General features: G+C 48.0%; 1 protein-coding gene across 4 annotated transcripts in view; it reads left to right on the forward strand.

Moving 5' to 3' along the window:
* map7d1a (MAP7 domain containing 1a) overlaps window positions 1-17,272 on the forward strand; it is a 262,633-nt gene that overhangs the window by 210,350 nt on the left and 35,011 nt on the right. For 3 of the 4 annotated variants that reach the window (XM_063033949.1, XM_063033952.1, XM_063033953.1), the window contains exons 6-9: window positions 1,185-1,295; window positions 12,187-12,309; window positions 13,039-13,181; window positions 17,050-17,207. In XM_063033949.1, the coding sequence (XP_062890019.1) occupies window positions 1,185-1,295; window positions 12,187-12,309; window positions 13,039-13,181; window positions 17,050-17,207 (535 nt within the window). The remainder of the gene's footprint in view (window positions 1-1,184; window positions 1,296-12,186; window positions 12,310-13,038; window positions 13,182-17,049; window positions 17,208-17,272) is intronic. The other variant, XM_063033951.1, reaches the window with a different exon arrangement.

Below are 17,272 nucleotides of genomic sequence, written 5' to 3' on the forward strand. Positions count from 1 at the left end.
GGTAGAAGCAGAAACAATAGGGTCTTTGAAGAGACTCTTAGATAGGTACATGGAGCTTAGCACAATAGAGGGTTATGCGGTAGGGAAATTCTAGGCAGCTTCTAGAGTAGGTTACATGGTCGCCGCAACGTTGTGGGCAAAGGGCCTGTAATGTGCCGTAGATTTTCTATGTTTCTATGACCCAATGATTTCATCCAACAGCTTGTTTCTTTTCTGCTGATCTCCAGTCTCTACAATTTCTTGCATTTTTCACATTAGCCCTTCCCTGATTAGGGCACAAAATGAATGGCCTTTACTTCACAACATGGAATTGACAGGGGTCAGGAGGCTCTAGGCCATATTTATTGGAGGTGAGATCAGATGCCCCCCCATTCCTGGTGAGTAGGTGCTACTGAGGCATCAATTAAGGTCCAGGGTGGGATCAAGACCTCACTCGTGAGGAGGGAGGCACGGAGGACTGCTATTCCTCTGCACTAGGAGTACTGGAGACTGGAGTGATGGCAGGGTGGTGTGGTCCAGGTCAGAATGTGCCGGGGGTGAGGTGTGATGCAGATCCATCACAAAAGGTAAGTTCTGAGTTTGTAGCGCTCACCTGCGGCTGATTGTAAGCACCAGACTCCTGCAAAGGCAGCCCCTCCTTCCTGTTATTACGGTGGCGCATGTGCAATTAACTTTCCGGGAAATGGCGCCCAAAGTCACATTGTGCACCCTTGTGTACTAGCCCAGCCTCTTGCATGTTTCTGTACCTCACACCCACAGAGGACCCGGTGACATTTTAGCAGGCTTTATCAAGGATACATGAGACATCAGCATTCTCAAGCTCCAATTCTTCTGTGAGAAGCAGACTGTGCCAATAGTCGAAGGCCTCAGTTGGAATTGTGAAGCTGGGATTGATTGAATATCCTAGATTTGACTGGGAGTTGGGGAGATGGGGTTGGGGTTTAGATAACTACTGGAGATGGTTTTACATGGTATGAAAAAGGGGAGGGGGCCTTGTTTTGTAAAACATTATTTGCTTATTCGTGAATAAATGGCACCCAATTCTCCCGTCCCTCCACAACTCCACAAAGCCCTACCCCCCATCCCACCCCTCCTTGAGGCAGCTGAAGTCCACCTGGAGCTGGTGAGTGGAGGAAGCCTCAGCTGTATTCATCTCTTCTGTCTGTCTCTCCATTCTCTTCCAGGGCCAGGGGGCTGCTCTTTATCGGCTGTCAATCTGCCCAAACATGTGGATTCCATCCTAAACAAAAGACTCTCCAAATCCTCAGCCACGCTCTGGAATTCCCCCAGCAGAAGTATGGAATCTTTCATTGCCCCGTTTCCCCACCCCTACCCCACCCCCTTTAGATCCTACACACCCTAGTCACCTCCAGGGCTGTTAACTTTCCCACTTGAGGCTTGGAATTGCCTTGGGGAAAAAAGAGATTTGCGGGCTGCCGTGACTTAAAGGAGCAATGTTGCGTAATTTTTGGTGGTTTACAACATCTAGCCTGCTGAAAAAGGGATCCAAACTGACGCTGCTCTAAGAAGTATTCTGCTGGGTAGCGTGCCAGAAACCCACGCTGCCTTCTGCTCCACAGGCCACTTTGATTACTGTCCCTTACGTGGCAGCCTGATGAAAATTAACAGCCCTGTGTCTCCCTCTGCTTGTCTGCTGCTGTGTGTGCAGGGTCAGAAACAGACGTGGCTCCCTGCTGGCTGAGATGTGGTGGCTTATACCCAGCAGCAGAGACTCCAGCAGGGGCGGTCTGGGGGGAGGTGCGGGACACAAAATGTGCACTTCTGCTGACTCCAGTTGCATGAGCTAATCGCTAAGCAGAGGGAGCTGCAACTGCTGCTGTTGCTGGGAGCTGGCACTGAGGACGGTGGTGAGGGAGACAATGGACGGCTAATGTGGGGGGCCACCAGCCCGTGTGTCCTTGTGATTCAATCTGGGGTGGGGGGTGGACATTCATGCTGAATGATGGGAGGATGGTGGGATGAGGAATGCTGGCTTGTAGTGGATTGTGGCTCTGAGACAAGGGAGCATGACCACCCTGAACGGGATCCCGCTTTTCTTGGACAACGTGTTAGCCTCTTGTGCATAAGCAGAAGTTTATGTCTTTCAATGTCTTCTACATGGGTCTTTGTTCATTTACTAAGGTTAACACGTTTAGGCCCATTGTGCAGTGATGGTGCTCTGGGCAGACGAACTCTATAGGATCCGTTGTAAGGATCACACTAAGCACAAACACGGACTTTCACACTATGGTTAGTGTGAGTGTGATCAGTCTTGCGTTCAGGCTCAGCCAGTGGAGTGCACTGCAGTTCCTGAGGGAGTCACAGTGTGACCAATCTCACTACCTTTTGATCACATTCAAACTCACGTCTTCCAGACTTATCCTACTGCACATCACCTTCAAAATGGCACTATCACACAGATTGGTGTGATCTTCTGAAAACAGTAATGTGTTTAAGATTGTAGACTTCCAGAAGTAACTGCAGACTGAGCGAATCCACTGAGAGCTGCGATAAAATCCCACTGCTTTTTCTGTGGAAGAATTGACTGTGGAGTTTGAGTATATTGTGCTGTGATCGGCCTTTTCCCGTAACCCCACAATCCAGTGGTGGCGCTGCTGTGCCTTTTGGATGGAATGGAACCATTGGCACACTGGGTCCCATCGTAGACTGTTCACCTATGCATAGGAAAGGTTTGAAGCTTGAAAGAGTGCAGAGTAAATTTACATGCATTTTGCTGGGACTTGACGAGCTGTGTTACAGGTATTGGGTCGAATAGGTTCGGACTTTATTCTCCAGAGTGCAAGAGAGTGAGGGAGACCTGAAGGAGGTATACAAGATCATTAGGGGTGTCGATAGGGTGAATGTATGCAGCAACTTGTGTGAGACTGGAACTACAATTCGTAAGTTTATGATGATAGGTGAAATGTGTAAGGAGGACCTGAGGGGAGACCTGTTCATTCAGAGGGTGGTACAAGTGTGGAAGGAGCTTCCAGTGGGAGTAGTAGATGTGGCACTTAAAGGGAAGTTTGTATACATGCATGGATGAGAGGGGAATGGAGGGCTATGGTTCAGGTGCGTGTAGGTGAGACTAGGCAGTGTAGGCTGAAGGGCCCATTTCTGTGCTGTCGTGCTCTATGTCTCGATAGTTCCTGGACAGAACTGGCTCTGGCTGCGACTTACTGGCCCCCTGAACCTTCAACTGCTGGCTCCCTGCCTGAGCTGTCCAGGGTGCTGACCCTGTAGCACCTGGGTAGAACTGGCCCAAGGCTGGATTCTGCTGCAAGCGAGGGTAGAACTGGCCCAAGGCTGGATTCTGCTGCAAGCGAGCAGAACTGGCACTCCTCCCATTTTCCAGGGCTTCCTGCTGCCGCTGCCCCAACCCTAGTTGTGTGACCCTGGTTTGTTGTGGCCAGTCTTGCCAGCTGAAGAGGCTGCCACTCACCTTGCTTCTGGCCCATGGGTGGTCGTGGCATTAGCCATGCATCGCCTCATTGGTGCTCTGAATTCACGGAGACTCTGTTGCCGAAGGCAGAAGGGTTAGTTTTTTGGCTGGTGAGTTTAGTGCAAGAAAATGTGACATAGGTAAAAGGTAAACCAGGATCTTATTGAATGTCAAAACAAGCACAGGGAGATCACCATTGACTTGAAACTACACTGGCCCAGTCACTTAAATACCGTGGCTACAAGAACAGCATGTTCTCCTGTGATACACCTCCTGACACCCCAAAGTCTTTCATTTTCCATTACGTATGTTCTTAAGTCTTTATGGTGATTTTACCTTAGCCCTTGTCCTGTGACATTTGTGACATGTGATCTTGTGCGTGCCTGCAGAGTGAAGAAGTCAATGTGACCTCTGACTCCTCTGCCATGATAAACAGGTTGGACCTGGGGCAGAGCTTGCAGCTGGGAACTGGAGATCCATGAGGAACTATGGACCATCAGCAGTGGCAGAAATGCACAGTCTATAACCCAATGATCTGGCCTATCCTTCACCCCACTGTCACTGACAAGGTGGAGACAGAAAGGCAGGAGGGTGGGTCAGGTACAGTGCCAGCTGTTCCTAGCCATGAGGGGCTACCTATGAAACTGAAACACAAAGTGTAACTAATTGAAAAAGGCAGCACACTGCTGACAGAGCTAAGCAACCCCATATGCAATGGATCAGATCAAGGTTCCAGTAGTCCTACCACACTCGGTTCTGAATGGGGCTAGACAATTAAGTGGCTTAGTGGAAGGACAGGCTCCAGAGATAGCCACATTCTCAGTGGCGTGAGTGCTGAGGACAAGACTGAAACATCCATGTGCAGAACTGACAAGCAGATAGGCCATTGGTCATTCTGGAGGTTCCCACCATCACAGAAGCCAGTCTCCAGCGTATTCATGAGATAAAATAAGTTTCAGAGTACAGGGAAATGAGGAGAGGGGAAATTGGAGCTAATAGGGCCACTTTCCAACCACCCTCCCCCAAGAGCTAACTTGGAGTCTGTGGGCTGAATGGCCTGTTTCTTTTTGCTTCATTACTCCAGCAATCTGGAACGATTACCAATCTCCAGTGCTGCTGTGTACCTACATGTTCACTCTGTGACTGTGTGGGTTTCTCCCTGGATGTTCTTGTTTCCAAAGGCATGCAGGCTGCTAGGTTAATTAACTATTGTATGTTGTCCCTGGAGTGTAGGTAAGTGGTAGAAGAAACAGATGGCAGTTGATAGGCTTGTGTGAGAAACAGATTGCAGGGAGGTAAGTGGGGAAAGTGGTAGAGAAGAATGCTCTGAGATCAAGTGATTTCCTTCTTCGTCAGATGGAATTATGAGAATTTTCTGGGGACTGGTTTAGTTCACTCGACATGATGTCAAGAAACAGCTGAGAGTTCTAGATACAGAAAAGGTTGTGAGACCAGAGACCATCCCAGATGTAATCCCAGGTGGAAAGCGGCCAGAGCGTGAGTGGGCCAGTGAAGGAGTGGAGCTTTGAGGCTTTGACTCGAGAGGCTTCGACGAGAAGAGGTGGAGGACAAGCTAGCTCGCAGTTAGTTTTTACAATGTCTCCTGAGACGGTGATGTGCCTCTCATGTGAGATGTGGCAGTCTTGGGGGAATGCCCCTCTCCCGCAGAGTCACATCTGCCAGAAGTGCTTACGGCTGGGCGATCTGGAAGACCGTGTAAGGAATCTGGAGCAGCAGCTGGATGACCTTCGACTCATAAGAGAGAATGAGGCAGTCATAGATGAGAGCTACAGGGAGGTAGTCACACCTAGGCTGTCGGAAACAGGTCGTTGGGTGACAGTCAGAGGGGGGAAAGCGAAGGTGAGCAGACAGGTAGTGCAGAGCACCCCTGTACCCATTCTCCTGAATAATAAGTTTACCGTCCTGGATACTGTTGGCGGGGACGACCGACCAGGTGTGAGCCACGGTGGCAGGGCCTCTGGCACTGAGTCTGACCCTGTGGTGCAGAAGGGTGTGACGGAGAAGAGGAGAGCTGTCGTCATTGGAGACTCTATAGTCAGGGGAGCAGACAGGAGATTTTGTGGACGTGAGAAGGACACCCGCATGGTTTGTTGCCTCCCGGGTGCCAGGGTCCAGGATGTCTCTGACCGGGTGCACGACATCCTGGTACGTGAGGGAAAGCAACCAGAAGTCGTGATACATGTTGGGACCAACGACATAGGCAGGAAGAGGGATGAGGTCCTGAAGTGTGAGTTTCGGGAATTAGGCAGAAGGCTGAAGAACAGGACCTCAAGGGTGACGTTCTCAGGATTGCTGCCAGTGCTACGTGACAGAGATGGTAAGAATTGGAGGAGATGGCAGTTGAATGCGTGGCTGAGGAGTTGGTGCAGGGAGCAGGGTTTTAGATTTTTAGATCATTGGGATCTCTTCTGGGGAAGGTGGGACCTGTACAGATTAGATGGGTTGCACCTGAACTCGAGGGGGAGCAATATCCTTGCAGGTAGGTTTGCTAGCATGGTTCGGGAGGGTTTAAACTAACTTGCGAGGGGGATGGGACCCAGAGCGATAGAGCAGTGAAAGAAGTGCATGGAGTAAAGCCAGATCTAACATACAGAGAGGCTTTGAGGAAAGAGAAGCAGAATAAACGGTGTAAAGACAGTAAGGTAGAAGGGTTGAAATGTGTGTACCTCAATGCAAGAAGCATCAGGAACAAAGGTGATGAACTGAGAGCTTGGATACATACATGGAATTATGATGTAGTTGTCATTACAGAGACTTGGCTGGCACCAGAGCAGAAATGGATTCTCAATATTCCTGGATTTCAGTGCTTTAAAGGGGGTAGAGAGGGCGGAAAAAGGGGAGGAGGGGTGGCATTACAGGTCAGGGATACTATTACAGCTACAGAAAGGGTGGGTAATGTAGCAGGATCCTCTTTTGAGTCAATATGGGTGGAAGTCAGGAACAGGAAGGGAGCAGTTACTCTACTGGGGGTATTCTATAGGCCCCCTGATAGCAGCAGAGATACAGAGGAGCAGATTGGGAGGCAGATTTTGGAAAGGTGCAAAAATAACAGGGTTGTTATCATGGGTGACTTTAACTTCCCTAATATTGATTGGCACCTGATTAGTTCCAAGGGTTTAGATGGGGCAGAATTTGTTAAGTGTGTCCAGGATGGATTCCTGTCACAGTATGTGGACAGGTCGACGGGGGGAATGCCATACTAGATCTAGTACTAGGTAATGAACCGGGTTAGGTCACAGATCTCTCAGTGGGTGAGCATCTGGGGGACAGTAACCATCGCTCCCTGGCCTTTATAATTATCATTGAAAAGGATAGAATCAAAGAGGACAGGAAAATTTTTAATTGGGGAAAGGCAAATTATGAGGCTATAAGGCTAGAACTTGCGGGTGTGAATTGGGATGATGTTTTTGCAGGGAAATGTACTATGGACATGTGGTTGATGTTTAGAGATCTCTTGCAGGATGTAAGGGATAAATTTGTCCCGGTGAGGAAGATAAAGAATGGTAGGGTGAAGGAACCATGGGTGACAAGTGAGGTGGAAAATCTAGTCAGGAGGAAGAAGGCAGCATACATGAGGTTTAGGAAGCAAGGATCAGATGGGTCTATTGAGGAATATAGGGAAGCAAGAAAGGAGCTTAAGAAGAGGCTGAGAAGAGCAAGAAGGGGGCATGAGAAGGCCTTGGCCAGTAGGGTAAAGGAAAACCCCAAGGCATTCTTCAGTTATATGAAGAAAAAAAGGATGACAGGAGTGAAGGTAGAACCGATTAGAGATAAAGGTGGGAAGATGTGCCTGGAGGCTGTGGAAGTGAGTGAGGTCCTCAATGAATACTTCTCTTCAGTATTCACCAATGGGAGGGAACTTGATGATGGTGAGGACAATATGAGTTAGGTTGATATTCTGGAGCATGCTGATACTAAGGGAGAGGAGGTGTTGGAGTTGTTAAAATACATTAGGACAGATAAGTCCCCGGGGCCTGACGGAATATTCCCCAGGCTGCTCCACGAGGTGAGAGAAGAGATTGCTGGGCCTCTGGTTAGGATCTTTATGTCCTTGTTTGTCCACGGGAATGGTACCGGAGGATTGGAGGGAGGCGAATGTTGTTCCCTTGTTCAAAAAAGGTAGTAGGGATAGTCCAGGTAATTATAGACCAGTGAGCCTTACGTCTGTGGTGGGAAAGCTGTTGGAAAAGATTCTTAGAGATAGGATCTATAGGCATTTAGAGAATCATGGTCTGATCAGGGACAGTCAGCATGGCTTTGTGAAGGGCAGATCGTGTCTAACAAGCCTGATAGAGTTCTTTGAGGAGGTGACCAGGCATATAGATGAGGGTAGTGCAGTGGATGTGATCTATATGGATTTTAGTAAGGCATTTGACAAGGTTCCACACGGTAGGCTTATTCAGAAAGTTAGAAGGCATGGGATCCAGGGAAGTTTGGCCAGGTGGATTCAGAATTGGCTTGCCTGCAGAAGGCAGAGGGTGGTGGTGGAGGGAGTACATTCAGATTGGAGGATTGTGACTAGTGGTGTCCCACAAGGATCTGTTCTGGGACCTCTACTTTTCGTGATTTTTATTAACGACCTGGATGTGGGGGTAGAAGGGTGGGTTGGCAAGTTTGCAGACGACACAAAGGTTGGTGGTGTTGTAGATAATGTAGAGGATTGTCAAAGATTGCAGAGAGACATTGATAGGATGCAGAAGTGGGCTGAGAAGTGGCAGATGGAGTTTAACCCGGAGAAGTGTGAAGTGGTACACTTTGGAAGGACAAACTCCAAGGCAGAGTACAAAGTAAATGGCAGGATACTTGGTAGTGTGGAGGAGCAGAGGGATCTCGGGGTACATGTCCACAGATCCCTGAAAGTTGCCTCACAGGTGGATAGGGTAGTTAAGAAAGCTTATGGGGTGTTAGCTTTCATAAGTCGAAGGATAGAGTTTAAGAGTCGCGATGTAATGATGCAGCTCTATAAAACTCTGGTTAGGCCACACTGGAGTATTGTGTCCAGTTCTGGTCACCTCACTATAGGAAGGATGTGGAAGCATTGGAAAGGGTACAGAGGAGATTTACCAGGATGCTGCCTGGTTTAGAAAGTATGGATTATGATCAGAGATTAAGGGAGCTAGGGCTTTACTCTTTAGAGAGAAGGAGGATGAGAGGAGACATGATAGAGGTGTACAAGATAATAAGAGGAATAGATAGAGTGGATAGCCAGCGCCTCTTCCCCAGGGCACCACTGCTCAATACAAGAGGACATGGCTTTAAGGTAAGGGGTGGGAAGTTCAAGGGGGATATTAGAGGAAGGTTTTTTACTCAGAGAGTGGTTGGTGCGTGGAATGCACTGTCTCAGTCAGTCGTGGAGGCAGATACACTAGTGAAGTTTAAGAGACTACTAGACAGGTATATGGAGGAATCTAAGGTGGGGGCTTATATGGGAGGCAGGGTTTGATGGTCGGCACAACATTGTGGGCCGAAGGGCCTGTACTGTGCTGTACTATTCTATGTTCTATGTAATACAGAAGACTTAACCTCTGGTACCAGGTGAAATTGAGCCAAACTGTTCAAGTACGTTTACACTGCTGCTAGCTACACAACAATGAAGACAATTGCCCAGATCTATTCGGTTCATACACAGGACAAATCCAAGCTGGTCAGTCTGTTCTCAGTTATCAGCTGAGATGGAAGCTGACTTTGACAGTGCTATCCAGTTGTATTAGATCAACCCAACTGCCTGCTGGCCATTTTGGGTTCAACCATGGCCGTGGAGCTCCAGACCACATCACACAGCCCTGCCCCGACCATCACAGCTGAATTCCAGAGGCCCGGTGAGAATGACAGCTGTTGTTTCTAATGGAGCATTTGACCGAGTGTAGAGCCAAGGAGCCCTTTGTAAAAGTGAAAGTAGTGGGGATCAAAGAACAAACTCTCCAGTAGTTGGAGTTATATTTCACACAAAATGTGATTTTTGTGCTTATTGGATGCCAATCAGCCCGGTCACAGGTTCTTTCTGCAAGAGTTCCTCTGGGCAGTGTCTAGTCATCAGCTACTGCTTCCTCAGTAATCTCTTTTCCTTCATAAAGTCAGATGTAGGCATGTTTGCACAATTCATTCCTTACACTCATTGCCATGAAGGTAATGATTGTCCCCAACAAGAGGGAACCTAACCACCTACCCATGACATTCAGTGACATTCCCATGAAGGAGATGGCCATCGTAAGACATAGGAGCAGAATTAGGCCATTCAGCTCATCGAGTTTGCTCTGCCATTACATCAGGCTGATCCCAGATCCCACTCAACCCCATATACCTGGCTTTTCGCCATATCCTTTGATGCCCTGACCGATCAGGAATCCTTCAACTTCTGCCTTAAATATATCCACAGACTTGGCCTCCACCGCAGTCTGTGGCAAAGCATTCCACAGATTCACTGATCTCTGGCTAAAAAAATTCCTCCTTGACTCTGTTCTAAAAGGTCATCCCTCAATTTTGAGGCTGTTCCATCTAGTTATGGATAACCCCACCATAGGAACCATTCTCTCCACATTCCATCTATCTTGTCCTTTCAACATTTGGCAGGATTCAATGAGATCCCCCCTTATTCTTCTAAATTGCAGTGAGTACTCACCCAAAGTTGCCAAATGCTCCTCGTAAGTTATCCCTTTCATTCTCAGAAATCATCCTTGTGAACCTCCTCTGGACTCTCTCCAATGACAACACAACCTTTCTGAAATATGAGGCCCAAAAACTGTTGGCAATACTCCAAGTGCAGTCTGACTAGTGTCTTACAAAGCTCCAGCATTATCTCCTTGCTTTTATATTCTATTCCCCTTGAAATAAATGCCAACGTTGCATTCGTCTTCTTCACCACAGACTCAATCTGTAAATTAACCTTCTGGGAGTCTTGCACGAGGACTCCTAAGTCCCTCTGAACCTTTGACGTTTGAACCTTCTCCCCATATAGATAATAGTCCACCCTGTTGTTCCTTTTACCAAAATGCATCATCCTACACTGTATTCCATCTGTCACTTTGCTCATTCTTCCAATTTTTCTAATTCCTGCTGCAACTGCAGTGCTTCCTCAGCAATACCTACTCCTCTACGTATCTACGTATCATCCGGAAACTTTGCCACAAAGCCATTGATTCCATTATCCAAATCATTGACAAACAATGTGAAAAGTAGCAGTCCCAGTACTGACCCCTGAGGAACACCACTAGTCACTGGCAGCCAACCAGAAAAGGCCCCTTTATTCTCACTCACTGACTCCTTGTCAGCCATTCCTCTATCCATGCCATTATCTTTCCCTTTAATGCCATAGAATTTTATCTTGTTAAGCAGCCTCACATGTGGCACCTTATCAAATGCCATCTGAAAATCCAAGTAAATGACATCCACTATCTCTTATTTGTCAACCCGGCTTGTTACTTCCTCGAAGAACTCTTAACAGGTTTGTCAGGCAAGATTACCCTTTATAGAAACCATGCTGACTTTGACTTATTTTATCATTAGTCTGCAAGTACTCCAAAACCTCATCCTTAATAATAGACTCCAGCACTTCCCCAACCACTGAGGTTAGGCTAACTGGCCTATAATTTCCTTTCTTTTACCTTCCTCCCTTCTTAAAAAATGGAGTGACCTTTGCCATTAACATCCTGGGGACAACAGTTGGGCCAGACCACCCTGACCAGGTTACTGCAACCTTTACCACTAAGAAGGGCAAAGGCATCAAACTTATGGCACATTAAAGCTGCAGATTCCCATCCAAGTCATCAACCTGACTTGGGATTCTTCATTGTCACTGGGTTGAAATCTGGAGATCTGTCCAATGACACTGTGGAAACACCTTCACCAATAAGGACTGCATTGGTCCAAGGAAGCACCTCACCACGACCTTGCTAATGACACCAGATTCTGAAAACTGCAAAGCCCTACCTGAGCTTACCCAGGAAAGGTTTCACGTCTTTCTAACTCACTGCCCCAGGGCTGGTCTGCCTTTGCCTGAGCTGAGATGATCTCTTGAGCCTTGGTTGTTTCTCAGAATGTTTAGATTATATGGTCCTGTATAATATATCACACAGGCTTCAAGGCTCCTGGAATAAATTACAGAAATGTAATAGAGTTTCGGTGATGACATTCAAAGGTTAATGTAGCAGTGTTGAATTGAATTGAGGGAGATTAAAGGAGCATAAATAGAGGTGTATAAAGTTACAAACAATGTTGATGGTATGAGTCTTTCATAAACTCGTTCCCGTGGTCAGCATCAGAAGACACAGGTGAGAGGAGAACGTTTTTCAGAGATTATGTGATCTGGAATCCTAGCTCGATGAGAAGTTGGAAGCCTCTGCTATTGCGCCTTTCCAAAGGGAATTGGATTTGTACTTGAGCAAAGGAATATGTTATGTCTTTTTGGAATGAAGCAATAAGATAATTCTTTGAAAGAGCTTACACAGGCAAAATGAGCAGATGGCCTCTGCTCTGTGCAGAATGATTTTGTGACAATGGAGATCAGAGCTGCCGGCAGATGATACAAGCTGAGGTTCAGTTCCTCCAGGTAATGCTCTCAAGGTGTTTCTGGAATTATGGGATCAGGTAACTTCAGCATTTGGCAACATTTGGTCTGTTCTGGCTCAGGTATGGCGAGTCAGAGAGTTGAGTTTGGACTACCAGCCCCTGTCCTGGTTTGCATCCCGTGGTAACTGAGAGTGAACAACTGCTCTGTTTCCATGCAGCTCGGCGTTTGCAGCTGAGTCCCTGGGAGAGCAGTATCGTGGAACGGCTGATGACCCCGACGCTCTCCTTCCTGGCCAGGAGCAGAAGTGTTGCTGTTTTAACGGGAACAGCCCGAGATTCAGGTTGGTACGGTGATCCTGCCAGGTTTGTTGTGGAGAGTGGTTTTGTTTTGAACTTGTTTAAAAAAAATTGAAAATGACCTTGTTTCTAATCTTTTTTTCCCCTCTTTCCCTCTCGCAACTCATATCCTTCAACTCCTGGTGCTCTCTCTCTTCCGGCTCCTCTTTGCTGTCTCCTGGTTATTAACCCTCCTTGCTGCACCTCTCCTTCCTGTCCCGTGCCCTTTCCACTGCCTCATTCCCTGGCTATGGATGACTTCATGCTCTGGTTCCCCATTTTTCCACCACTCCATTCGAATTCCGGCAATTCTGTGTATTTTCATTTCTAATTTCCTTCCTGCCTCTCCTATTTTATTACTGCTTTATGTTTCTCATTTCCGATTCTACCCACCCTCACAATCCTGCCTTATTTTCTACTCATCTCCCTTCTCCTAATGCCTCCTGCCTCACCCTGTCCGTCCCCTTCTCTATCCTTTCACTTACCTGCCTCCCTCACTCATTCATCTTTCTCTGCCTCCCCATCGTTTCTCCCTCTCTGCCCCTACCATCTCTTGATCTTCCGTTGCCCGTTTCTCTCTTCTCTACACCACCTATCTCCCCAACTCTCCGCCTACCACCTCTTGTTTTCCCTCTATTTCTCTCCCCTTTCTTGTCTCCTCTGTCCCTCCCTCTACTCTCCTTGCTCTCCCCGGACCACCACCCTCCCTCTCGCTCTCTCTGTGACTCTGCCAGATGTCCCTCTCTGCCCTCGCTCTGCGTCATCCAGCCCAATAGCCCCACGAAGCGGCAAACCCGTCCACAGGTGCTCCAATCAATGGAGGGCGGCACAGAGCACCCCAGATCTCCCTGGGCGACGCAAGACTGAGGCTCAGCCGGTGAGTAATCATGTTGCCCGTTGGCATCACTCTGGCTGCAGTCCCTTGCGAGATACAATGTCCCTCCAGCCATTTTTGTTCCCAAGTGCTAAAGTAGGCTGAACTATTGATGAGCACCACACGAAATGCTGCAGGAACACAGTGGGTCAGGCAGCATCTGTGGAGGGAAATAGACATTCAGTGTTTGGGTTGAGACCCTTCATCTGGGCTGAAACAGCCAGTTTGAAGAGATGGTGGGGTGAGGGGCTTGGAGCAAGAACTGGCAGGTGATGGTGGATCAAGGTGAGAGGGATGAGTCAAGACCAGGCAGGTGATGGGTGGTTCCAAGTGACTGGATGGAGCAAGAGCTGGCAGGGGATTGGTGGATCAGGGTGGGGGGAGCAATTGATAGACAGGGAATGGAGAGTGGGGATAGAGCTGGAAACTGGGAGACGACAGGTGGGAATGACAGTGAAGGGGATGGAATTAGATAGGAGAGGAATGTGGAGTGTGGAATGGAGGGAGTGAAGTGGGTGGGAAACCAGGGGGAGGAGTGTGTGGCTGCTGGGCAAATGGAGAGGGCGTCAGAGAGGAAGGAGACAGGCTGATTGGGCTGGGTAGATCAGGAGGAGAAAGAAAAGAGACATGGGAGAATTACTGGAACTTGGAGGATTCATTGTTCAGGTTCTAGCATCTGCTGTCCCTTGTGTCTAAATTATTGATGATTCTTTTTACCTTGACAAGGAATGAATTATTCATCGTCACTTCAGTCACTCCTTGCCGGTTTTCACCTTTGTCCCTGCAAGTTTGATGCCTTACAGGGTTTGGGTTCCACAGTCTTCTTCCCTACCCACCCCCTGGGCAAAGACAAAGCTGTCAGAAACTGCATCGTACTGTCATTCTCAGCCTTGTCCTCTTCATCTTCTTGACACCTCCCACAGAGATCACCAAGCTGGGGGGGGGGCGTGGGCGAGCCTGAATCTTGAAGAATTTTCTACCTCCACCTCCAGAGGTCCTGAGGCTCCTGGCTGCACCCCCTTGTGCTGACTCAGCTCAGAGCTCGAACAGCAGTGCCTTCCTGGCCTCTACACTGGGAAGAGTGCTGTGTTACTTTCAAACACTTCGCCCCAGTCTGCTATAACTCCAGAAGCTGGAAATCCAGAACAACACACACAAAATTCTGGAGGAACTCAGCAGGTCAGGCTGCATCTACAGAGGGGAATAAAAATTCAACGTTTTAGGCCGAGACTCTTTAGCAGGACTGAAAATGAAGGGTCTCGGCCCGGTATGTCAACTGTTTATTCTCCTCCATAGATGCTGCCTGACCTGCTGAGCTTCCCCAGCATTTTGTGCGTTCCTTCCGGTCTGTGAGCTAGTCCCAGTGGAGATGGGAATTTGGACCGTTAACTGCCCTCGAAGCTTCCAGGTTGCTGCAGGGAGCACAGAGAGGCAGGAGCGATGGGTTTGTTCTCTTCCTTGATCCTCTGTGAATGCTGTGGGCATGGTCTGAGCACAGAAACAGAGCCAGGACTCGTCTCCATTTATCGCCTCTCCCCATTTACCCAACTTCACGCAAGCCCTAGGGGACCAAGTCACCATAGCCAGCAAGGTTGGGGTCAGGCAAGAGGGTTTGCTTTTTAGGCCAAGGAAGACTGGTAGCCTGGCTCAGTGATAGAGCTCCCATCTCACCACCTGAAATCTGTGGTGTTTAAGTCTTATTTGGGATGTCATCCATCTGGTTTCCCTGTACATGCTGATTGGTAGGTTAATTGGTTGCTGTAAAATCTAGACTCCCCAACTATTGAGAGAATGTTTCCAAGAGTACAACCTCAGAATAGAAGCACGTCCCTGTAGAACAGACACGAGGAGGAACTTTTTTAGCCAGAGGGTGGTGAAGCTGTGGAATTCTTTGCTGCAGACAGCTGTGGAAGCCAAGTCATGTATTTAAAGCAGAGGTTGAAAGGGTCTTGATGGGAACTTGAAAGCTTATAGGAGAGGGCAGGAGAATGGGGTTGACGGGGTAATATGTCAACTGTGATGCACTGGTGGAGCAGACTCTATGAACTGAATGGCCAAAACCTTTTCCGATGTCTTACCTCCCAGTGCAAGAGGAGCATGAACATGAGAGTGAATAGGTTACAGAAAAATAGGTGGAGGAATGAGAGCTGGCACATACTTGATGGGCCAAATGTTTTCCTTCCATTTTGTAAGCAAATATGAAATGCATCTCTCATTGTATTGATCCTGTTCCCACTGCATCGTCCCAGTGGCAGTCAGTGGTGGTTGCCAGTGGAGTGGGTGAGTGCATTCCTACTTTCTCCCGGAAGCAACGGTTGAACGTATGAGGCAGTTGCTCCTATTTTATCTGTTATTGCCTGTCTTAGTATCTCCTGTATTTATCTGTGATATGTGAGACTTGTTTATGTCAGATCCCCTTGGGTGGTTTAACCCTTAGAGAGGGATGGGGGAGGACAGTTGTCAACCTGCCCAGTTTCCACCCAGGAATTAACGGCTAATCCCTCCCACTCTGCTAGAAAAACAGGATGCAATTTGAGTGTTAACAAAAATAACTTGATTTTGCTTTGAAGCCTTTCCGATTCTCATTATAAAATGATTGAGAATAGGTAAGGAAGGTAGCTGAACTGGGCGACTGTCTTGTGGCAGGGCCTACATGGGCTGGCCCATCTCGGATTCAGAGAGGGCCCTTTGGCCCAACAAGTCTATCTAAACCACCCACTTGCACCAGTCCTACACCAACCCCATTTCATTGCCCCCTTTCTCCAGACTCCTCCCTCCACCCACACTAGGGATAGGTTACAGGCAGGAGGAAACTCTGTTCTGTGTTGTTATGCCATGCATTGTGGGCATGTTACGTTGGCACCAGAATGTGAGGCGACACTCGCAGGCTGCCCCCAGCACATGATCATTGGTATTAACGCAAATGACAATTTCAGTGTGTATTTCCAGTGCACGTGCTATAGATCTGAATCTGAACTGGAGCACACAGTCACAGAAACAACAAGCAAGCTCCAAGTATAAGGTACCCAATATCAGGATTAAGTCCAGGTCTCCGATGCCATGAGGCGGTGGTTCTGTGACTGTGTCTTTGTGCTGTAGAGATGACTGATTGTGAAAGCAAGACAGGTCCCTGTAACTCTGGCTGTCCAGCAGATTCCAGTCTATTGTCGTGTCTCTTGCTTGCTTTTGATATCATTCCTTCATCCTGTGAATTGCCCAGATACTCTCTGTCCATCCAGTTGTTGCATGACCAGCTTCCACACCAGAGGCTGGCCTTGAGTTTGTTTTCCTGGATTTTTCGCTTGATCATTTTGCCTTAGTGGAAGAGCCTCTTTGCAGTAGCATCATGAAGGTGGCAAGAAAGTTGGGTGACATGGTAGCACAGCTGATCGAGCAGCTCATGTTCAATCCTGACTTTCAGTGCTGTCTATGAGGAGGCTGCACGTTCTCCCTGTGAACCATCTGGGTTTTCCTCCGAATACCCAATTCCTCAGAACACCCAGTTTCCTCACACGTCCCATACATCTGCAGGTTGGTAGAGTAATTGACCACTGCAAACTGCCCCTTGTGTAGGCAAATTTGAGAACAGTTACTTGGAAAATGGAATGCCCTATGAGTTGTTATAGACTCAGTGGGCTGAATGGACTTGCTGTTTGGAAATATGGAAAAGGAAGGCAGGTTTGGATCCTTGGCATTCCATGTCCCAGATTTGTGAGTATGGATGAGTGTCTCATGGTATGCGATTGTCAAATCATTTTCTTGCCTCACTATGCTCTTGACCATTAATAGGTGTGGTGCATGTTTCAGCTGCTGACTTCTGTATTTCCTGGGACTTGCATTAAACTGAGCCGTCTTTCCATCCGGCCACCAGGTAGAAAACAAGAAGAAAGAGAAAAAAGACAAGGAGCGGGAGAATGCAAAAGAAAAGCATGCCCTGTTGAAGTCGGCCGGGGCACCCGACAAGATGATGAGGAAGCGACAGTCTCTTCCGGCTGTTAGGAGTAAAGAGTTGATGGCAAGGGAAGTCAGGTATGTGCTGCTGTCTTCAGTCTTATCCCTCTGTGGGATATGGGTTTCCTCCTGTAGCATACCAT

Source organism: Mobula hypostoma, chromosome 26, assembly GCF_963921235.1.
Source record: "Mobula hypostoma chromosome 26, sMobHyp1.1, whole genome shotgun sequence".
NCBI lineage: Eukaryota > Metazoa > Chordata > Chondrichthyes > Myliobatiformes > Myliobatidae > Mobula > Mobula hypostoma.